The sequence below is a fragment of the Gopherus evgoodei genome, chromosome 18 (genome assembly GCF_007399415.2).
Source record: "Gopherus evgoodei ecotype Sinaloan lineage chromosome 18, rGopEvg1_v1.p, whole genome shotgun sequence".
NCBI lineage: Eukaryota > Metazoa > Chordata > Testudines > Testudinidae > Gopherus > Gopherus evgoodei.
In genome coordinates, this window is record NC_044339.1 from 6,364,271 (window position 1) to 6,373,405 (window position 9,135).

Below are 9,135 nucleotides of genomic sequence, written 5' to 3' on the forward strand. Positions count from 1 at the left end.
TTTTATTGGGGTGAGGAGCTATTGGTTGAAAGGAACAGCACCTCCTCCTGGCAGGGTTAGAAGAGGAGGGGATTTCCTTGCCTGGAAGGAAGGCTGGCTCCTCCGCTCTTCCACATGCCCCGCCTGGGTGAGGATTATTTTAGATGGGCAGGTCAAGCCTTTAGCACATGCTCTGACAGCAGCTCTGCGGGCGCCGCTCTCCACTGCAATGAACAGCGCGTCTAACTGGACGGTGCGTTGTGTGGTTCTCGTCCCTGAAAGGGCCCTGATTTTGGCTACGTGACCCGAGTACCTCCTCACGGACACGTCTCCAGCCTCGACTCCTTTGGCAATCTGGATGTCAGCCCTCCGGTGACTGTCCAAGGGAAGACGTACCCGCTGGGAAGGATCCTCATTGGAAGCAGCTTGCCCAGGTGAGGGAGACACGTGAGTTGGGACTTTTAGGCATCCTACACTGAGGTCTTGGTGTGAGAGAGGATTAAAGGTGCAGCTAGCAGAACAAAGGTGCCGAGGAGGAAAGCGCCCGAGTGGGGAGATGGAGGGGAAATTTGCAGATGCAGGTAAGTTAATAGCTCACTACTAAAGTCTGCAGTGGTGCAACCTTCCCCTACAACCAACACTGTCAGCTTGCTGCTGAATTACTGCTCGAGCCTTGAAAACAGCAGAGAGAATTTTCGTGTTCCCTCTGCTGTCTATCACTTCAGCTGCTTCGGGTCTGTTAGCATCTCCTTAACATGGAAGAGGTTGTTTTAAACCACGGGGAGATGCAACATCTGAGCCCCCTTCTGCACAGAGACATTAATGAAATCAGAGGAACTTACACACACCGCAACTGCCTCTAAAAGGCAACGGCTTTATCATGCAATGGGAGGGGATGGGCAGCACGATCACACCCTGCTGTTTCTAGCTAGATACCATGCTTATATGGCTTGAGTATCTGAGCATCTCACTGTCTTTGATGTATTTATCCTCACAATGCCGCCATGCTATAGCCCCATTTTACAGAAGGAGAACTGAGGCAGGGAGAGCCAAGGTGACTTGCCCAGGGTCACAGGGATGATTGTGGCAGAGCAGGAAGCTAAAGGCTGGTCAGCCCAGGCTGGCATCTGAACCACCAGGCCATCCTGCCCCATTGGCCAGTATTGCCCCTCGTTTCAGAGGAGCACGCTTCAGTGACCTGCAGTTTGAACACACAACCTTAGGCGCCAGCCATCCCCAGAGTTAATAGACTTGATGACCCTGGAGCGCATGTTGATAGAACATGGCAGCAGCAGGGGAGGAGCCTTATCTAATCCAACCGCCCTGAGTTACAGGAATAGGAAGTCTCCTGGAACGTTCTTATTTAACAAGCTCCTGAGGTCACGTTTGCTCAGAGACGTGCATCTACAAGCACCACCTACAGGTGTTCTGTCCAAGGAAGCAGGTCACGGCTCACCTCACCACCTCCATTGTTACCAGCCTGTGTAGCTAGATAATATACTTACAGTGTGGGCTGGCGGATAGCGAAGCATAAGTGGAGGAAGAAGTGATTCCACTTACTTTCGATCCCTGCTCACTGACCTAGGAGACACCTGTTATCCTACCAAGAAAGCATTCTGCTTCGAATCCAGCCTTTGAATGAAGCTGAGTCGAGCGCAGCCCAGCAAGGGCTGCTGGGACACTCTCAGCAAGCTGGCAGCTGTCAAGTACCACTAGATCCTGGTAACACTGTCAGTACCAGGGTCTGGAAGAACAATCCTGCTTCCTGCCGCGGAAGAATTCACCAGCCATGATGCTCGGCTAGAGGAAGGACCAGAGTGGAAGTCTGGTTTTTAATATCCCCACGCTTAGAGTTGGAGCTGACCTCCGTGACTTTAGAATGGCTTAACCCAGGGGTAGGCAACCTATGGCATGCGTGCCGAAGGCGGCACACAAGCTGATTTTCAGTGGCACTCACGCTGCCCGGATCCTGGCCACCGGTCCGGGAGCTCTGCATTTTAATTTAATTTTAAATGAAGCTTCTTAAATATTTTAAAAATCTTATTTATTTTACATACAACAATAGTTTAGTTCTATATTATAGACTTTTAGAAAGAGACCTTCTAAAAACGTTAAAATGCATGACTGGCACGCGAAACCTTAAATTAGAGTGAATAAATGAAGACTCAGCATACCACTTCTGAAAAGTTGCTGATCCCTGGCTTAATCCAATCCCCCTGATCGGGACACCACCAAACGATGGAGACATTTGGATCTGAGTTCTGCAGCTTGGGCCCATTTCCCAGTTCGAGCTATGGAAATAGGATTGATCTGCGACCCTTCCTTGCTCTGAGTCACACTGAGCTGGATAGTGCCATTGATCCGAGTGGGATGGCTAGCATGGATAAGTGCTACTCAGTGGGCTAAGAGCAGGACCTAAATTCCCCATATAATAAAGTCATACGGGCTTGATTCCCCATTGGCTTGCACCCCATGCAAGATCATTTCCTCCAGAGCATGGGTGTAAGCTGCTACCATTCTGATGTCTACCGCCATTTTGCACTGGTGGGACTGACCCCACAGACAGCAAGGCAAGGGAGAGGCAGGCCTAAAATGGGAAGAGGGAGCGCTCAGAAAAGGTTAAACGCCTGGAGTGAGTGGAGGCTGGTTTGCTCTGCCCCGAAAGACTGGTGACTGGAACTCAGCAGCTGTTCTGGGCAGCCAGTGTTAGGTGGTTCAGCTAAAACAACAGGGCTGAGATGTGCTTTGTGTAATAAGAGCCCTGCTTTACAAAGGAGTCTGTTCACAGAGATAAACACCCCCCACCCACCCCATGAATCTGGCGCGGCGTTTACGTGGGGCATTGAATGGAATAGCATTAAAAGAACAAACTCAGGCATTTGGAGAGGTCAGACAAAGGCATTGTCTCACAAGAGCAGAGCATTGGTTATTTTTTATCAAGACAAAGCTAGTTATAAGGGAGGATTGGGAGTCAGGACTTCTGGGGCTTATACCAACTCCTATGTTCTCCCCTCCATTTGAGTTCCCAGGTCGGACGGCAGGAGGATGACAAAGGCCGTCAGGGACTTTCTCTATGCCCAGAAGGTGCAGCCCCCCGTGGAGCTCTACTCTGACTGGCTGAGTGTGGGTCACGTCGACGAATTCCTGAGCTTTGTCCCAGCCTCCGATAGGAAGGTACCACTCACCAGGTGACGTTTCTAACCAGCCCTTCCCTCCCTTCCAGTCAGGCTTGGCGCTTGGAGGGCGTTCTTCATCTGCGTCTCTGGAAGCAATTTACAGAGGTTGGGGAGCATTCCTCCCATTTGCTTGATGGGGACATCGAGGCAGAGGGGAGGGGAAAGTCATTTGCCCAAGGTCAAACGGTGAGTCTGTGGCAGAGCTGGGAATAGAAAATGCATCTCCTACTTTCCAGTTTGGTGCCCTACCTACTAGACTGTACTGCCTCCTTTTAGAGGGGGAGAAGTCACAAAATGTGTCTAGAATAGTTACACTCTTGCAGCAACTTAGTCTGCATGCCACAGGGATGCACTTTTGGCTGTGTTCCTGTTATTGTGGGTTTGCATAACCCTCTCCACACATACTTTGAATTCCTCTAGTGCCTTTCACCTGAGACTCTCAATGCTCTCTGTACATATCAAATAAGCCCCGCAACCTCTCTGTTAGACTGGGTAAATAGCATTGCCATTTTACAGGTTAGGGAAACCGAGGCAGAGGAAGTGACTTCGCTGAGATGACACACTGACTTACCTCAAAGGCCAGCGTCATGTAATAATAATATCTATTTTTAACAGAAAGTCTCTTTGCTTCTGTTACCTGATTCTCTTTGGGACCTTGTACAGCTCCAAGCACATGGCTGCATCCTGATTCTGCGATCGCCCCACTCAGCAGAACCAGGCTTGTTACATTTCTGGTTCCAAATGCAGATTTTCAGCCACAATTGCCTTTCATTTTTCTCATGCTTCCATGGGGAAAAAAAGCTTCCAATTCCCTGAAATTCCACCATCTCTCATCATTTTTGTGGCGGGGGGGAGGGAAAGAAATCACATGAAATGAAGAGGAATGTTCTAGGAAGTTTGGGTCAGATGCACATGCTTTCAACTGTAATGTATATTTCAGCTCAGTGATTTGAGCATTGGCCTGCTAAACCCAGGGTTATGAGTTCAATCCTTGAGGGGGCCATTTAGAGATCTAGGGCAAAAATCTGTCTGGGGATTGATCCTGCTTTGAGCAGGGGGTTGGACTAGATACCTCCTGAGGTCCCTTCCAACCCTGATCTTCTATGATTCTAGTAGTGCTGGAACCCCTCTGTAACTGGGGGCCAGCTGTACCAGCACAAAGTGACAGATAGCCCTGCTCCAAATCATTCGCAATCGAGATAAGGCAGGTGGGGTGGAACAGGCAGAGCTGAGGCTAGAACCCATGTCCGCTGCTTCCCAGGCCCTTGCCTGGTGTACAAGACCACAGAGCCTCCTGTGAGGGTCTTTTTTGGCCCCAATTTCCCCACTGCTGCTTCTGTCGGTTCCACTCCCCAAGAGATCGCAACAAGGGACACTCTAGCGTAGACAGGATTCTGGCAGCCACTGGTGTTCTCACCATGCTCAGAGCAGGTCTGCGTGAAGGAACGCATCAAGAGCCGGTGAACACCAGTGCCCGGCTGCATGAGCTCTCCCACCCTTGTGTCACCAGTGAAGCTGAACCAGGGAGATGGGAGATCTCGGAGGGAGAAGTCTAACGGAGACAAGGCCAGACACTGACTGACTCTCTCCGTTAAGGGTTTCCGGCTGCTCTTGGCCAGCCCCGATGCCTGCTACAAGCTGTTCAAGGAGAAACAAAGAGAGGGGCACGGCAAAGCGGCCCAGTTTGCCGGTGAGTGGCTCAGTCAGGACGCCTTTGGCACTCACAGAGGCCGGCCGGCCGGTGGGTCTCACTTGCTGTATTCCTTTCCTCCCCCAGGGCTGGAGAACGTGCAGACCATAACAATAGACGAGATGCTGGCTGATAAGACCCTGAGGAGTGACAGTGAATATGTGCAGGTAGGTGTGGGGAAGAGGGAAGGCCTGAAAAGACCCCAGCAATACCAAATGCAGCATCTTAGAAGTCCTATGGCTCCCCCCTTATTGAAGGAGCATGCATCGTCCTGCAGCCTGAGCAGATCAGCTCATGGGCTTTGTCTCAGAGTCACCTTGGATGTGATGCATGAGGAGGCTGAGGTGTGACTGGGGGAGGCGGGAGGGGTGAAGTTCATGAATTCCACCAGGTGCAGAGGGTCAGCTATCCATACTAAGTAATGCTCTTCATCATCATCCCAGCACACCCCAAAAAGAGGTAGTCTCTTTGCAGATCAAGACCACGCTGGTTGATCTCTAGCTAAATCCTTAAGATGTTCTAGTTGGATGGTCAGATTATGTCCATCTTCTCAAATTAACCTCAAAATTCCCCACCTCCTCTGTGACTCGTGGTGCCTAGGGTAGCCCACACTGAAAATGCCAATGTCGGGGCAAGCTGCTCCCAAAACTGGTGGTTAACACTGTAGTTAGACTCACCAACCAGTCACAAACTGTGCTCCTAATCCCCCACACTGCTTATCAAGAAGCCAACCAAAAAGAAATCACATGGCTCCCTTTCTTGCATTTCAGTCTCAGGCTCCCAATCAGCAAATAGGTCCAGTAAAGTGAGAAGTTATTTAAAACTCTACTCACTATACAAAATGTTCTTCTGATCCCCAAAGGGCCAGCCACATTACCAGATCAATACTAGTTTGGATCTTATCCAAAATACCGCTCTGCCAGCCAATCCTTTTGTATCTAAAACTAAACGTTTATTATAAAAGAAAGGAAAAGAGAAGAGAATTGTTAAATGGCCAAAGCAATCAGATCCATAATATGACTTCAGAGTCCGTATGTCAGGTTTGTAGCAGCATTGATGAGTTAGCTTGTAAAGTCCCTCTGGAACACACCCAAAGCTTGGATGGGTGTATCTGTCCTTTGTTCAAAGCTTCAGATTGCAGAGAAGTTACTCCAGAGGTGAGAAGAATGGAGAAGATGCAGCTGCCTTTTTATATCCTTTGCCATGTGGCTTGAAAATCCTTTGTCCCAAACACAAACTCACAGCACATGGGCATGGAAAAGCTCTTGGTGTCCCTTGTCCCTACATGTCCTGCTGACTCATAGGTGTAGCCCCTGGCTTCTCTCAATGGGCTCCTTGTAAAGCCGATGTCCTTGATGGGCCATCCAACAGGGTAGATAGTGCTGATACCAATCTCTCTGGGCGGTGTCACCCAGAAGCACAGCACAAGTTTGAGATACAGCTATATCACACATATTTATAATTCACGAGACAAAGATGATACCTATCAACAAGATGATCATACCTAGCAAACCATAACTTTTCCACAGATACCTTACATGGCATATCTTGTAAGATCATGGCAATTTTGTAATATGGGTATCAATAATATTATAAATGGCCATACAGCATAGGGTGACCAGATGTCCCGATTTTATAGGGACAGTCCTGATTTTTGGAGCTTTTTCTTACATAGGCACCTATTACCCCCCATCCCCTGTCCCGATTTTTTCACACTTGCTAGCTGGTCACCCTAATGAAGCATCACACCCTCTACCTAAAGACCACATATGCGACATGTCTGAGGGAGGCCATCATTTATAGCAAAGCCAGGGGAGATTTCCAGTGGATAGCAAGTTACAACCTTCATTGCTGTAACAGCGACTCCAGACCAGGTGCTGTGTAGAAAGGAGAGCAGAAAAGCACAGGAAAGACCAGCTGCAATGGAGCAGTGGTTTAAAGCATCTAATGGTACAAAAGCAGTAGAGAACTCTTTCCAGCTGGCCTGTAGTCACCTCCCTTCTCTCCAATCCTTTCTTTCCTCAGAGCTGCATTGACTGGAATCGACATACCCTTAAGGAGGAGCTGGGACTGACTGAGCAAGACATCATTGATATCCCTCAGCTGTTCATGCTGAACGGTTCTCGAGCGGATGCTTTCTTCCCAGACTTGGTGAGGGGATCGTCCTACTCATGCAGTTGCTTCTCATTTCTGCTCCATCTTCTGCAATGCCCCTCAGACTCCTATTCCCCACTTTGCTTCCCCCTGCCAAGCACTCAGTCCTTATCTTCCGTAATTTCCCTCACTTTCTCCTTCCCTCTGGTGACCTCCTGGATCTCATTCAGCGCCCATGCCATCAGAGAACAGGTCTCAGACAGGAAGCGAGACCTCTCCGCTAAATGCAGGAAGGCTGAAAGGAGAGCAGAGCAAATGACAGATTTTTCGGTTATGTGGTGATTTAAAAAAGTTAGGGAGAGAACGGTTTTGAGTCGGACCAAAAAGAAAATTATTATGTTTCAGCACAGAGTAAAAAACAATGGTTGAGGGGTTGAAGCAAAGGTTTTGTTCCACTTGAAATGTTTCATTTTGATTTGGATCAATTTTTAATTTTTGAAAAACAACTTAAAAATAAAATGAAAGGAAATTTCAAAGCAAAGAGTTGTTTCAAAATGAAAAACGGAAACATTTCCATGAGGAAAATAGCAAAATGAAAAGTTTTGATTTCGGAGGGATTAAAGATTTTTTTTTTAAATGAACAATTCTGTGAAATCAACACAAATTCATAAAACAATTCAGTGTCACTGAATCTGCATTTTTTAGTTTAAAAAAAAGGTTTAGGTTGAATAATTGAGCCCAGCTCTAGCTAAGAGGATAGGACACAAGTGGTGGTTACATATAAAACACTGAAGAGATGCCCTTGTGGGACCCTGTCTGGCTGTTGTCCATCTGTCCCTTTTCTCCTGGCTGCAGGTGAACATGATCGTCTTGGGGAAACACCTGGGCATCCCGAAGCCGTTTGGGCCTATCGTCGATGGGCGGTGCTGCCTGGAAGAGAAAGTTCGCTCCCTGCTGGAGCCGCTGGGCCTGGTCTGCATCTTCATCAATGACTTTTTCTCCTACCACACTCTATTAGGGGAGATCCATTGCGGCACCAACGTCCTCAGGAAACCCTTCTCCTTCAAGTGGTGGAACATGATCCTCTGAGCAGAGCGGGTGAAACCTCAGCCCGCTGCTCAGCACTTTTGCCAGACAAGGGAACATGGGACCAAGCTGATGCTAACAAACTCTGGATAAGGGCTCCTGGAATCTGGCAATCTAAGACGTTTTGTAAATAAAGCGAACACCATCGAAGGAAGCCCTATCCCCTAAGCTAGAAGTTCTTTCTAGCATGCCAGTCCTTCATTGCTCTAACACACCTGTTCCTGCCACTGCAGTTGGAGTTCAGGTGCTCTTTAGAGGTGCATGTTAATCACAGCTACGCATACAAAGTGGTGCAGAATGCACAGCTGCACGGCCCAATGATTACTTTGCATTTTAATATCCACCACAAACTCAGCACCTACAGTGGATCCTGCTTCAGAGCTTGGCGTTTTAGCCATAAGCCTGGCCTCCCCTCCCCCCCACAAAGCCTACCTCTGTATCAGTTTCAAAACCTACTGACGTTCCAGTATTATGGTCCCCGATCGGGGAGGCCAAATGAGGGAGCCAGGTCTCTTATTCCCAGCGCTACAAGTGGCCTGCTGTTTGATCATGGGCAAGTCACTTCCTCTCTGTGTGTCCGTCTGTAAAATACTTCCTCTCCTTCATATGGTGCTTTGAGATCCCGGGCTGAGAAGCAGCAATGGTCATGCAAAGTATTAATTTTAAACTATATATCCTGAGATCCAAGGAGAAAACATCTTTCCCCTTAACTTCCCTGGCAGGACAGTGATTTTTAACTGTCATAAAATCTCATTCAGGGTTTGCACTGCTTCTGGCTTGGTGTTGCAGAAGGACTGCTTAGGGCAACGCAGTACATGACTGCACAGTCAGAATGTGGGCATTACAACTAGCTTCTAGGGCTTTCTCCAAATGTCTCCTGTTTTCCATTTATTCTTTCATGCTGTATTTTGGATGTTGTAAATTGTTGGTAAGAGCTAATTTATTAATTACTAACTTGTCTTGAGTGTCTTTGCCCCTTATTGGCACACAGTGTGGATTATCAACAGGATTCGAACTCAGGACCTTCAACTGCAAAGCAGAAATCGCAGCCATCTGAACCAAGCACGAGCTCTAGCAGCTAATAGCGGTAGTGTGATTCTTTGGGGGTTC

At 48.2% G+C, this 9,135-nt stretch overlaps 1 protein-coding gene across 1 annotated transcript in view; it reads left to right on the plus strand.

The window, feature by feature from the left end:
• The window catches only part of LOC115636875 (protein-arginine deiminase type-3-like), a 32,969-nt gene extending 24,040 nt beyond the window's left edge, over positions 1–8,929 (plus strand). Inside the window, exons 11-16 of the mRNA XM_030537547.1 lie at positions 262–413; positions 3,009–3,153; positions 4,752–4,845; positions 4,933–5,012; positions 6,871–6,996; positions 7,795–8,929. Of these exons, the coding sequence (XP_030393407.1) occupies positions 262–413; positions 3,009–3,153; positions 4,752–4,845; positions 4,933–5,012; positions 6,871–6,996; positions 7,795–8,028 (831 nt within the window). The 3' untranslated portion in view covers positions 8,029–8,929. The remainder of the gene's footprint in view (positions 1–261; positions 414–3,008; positions 3,154–4,751; positions 4,846–4,932; positions 5,013–6,870; positions 6,997–7,794) is intronic.
• The last annotated feature ends 206 nt before the right edge of the window (positions 8,930–9,135 follow it).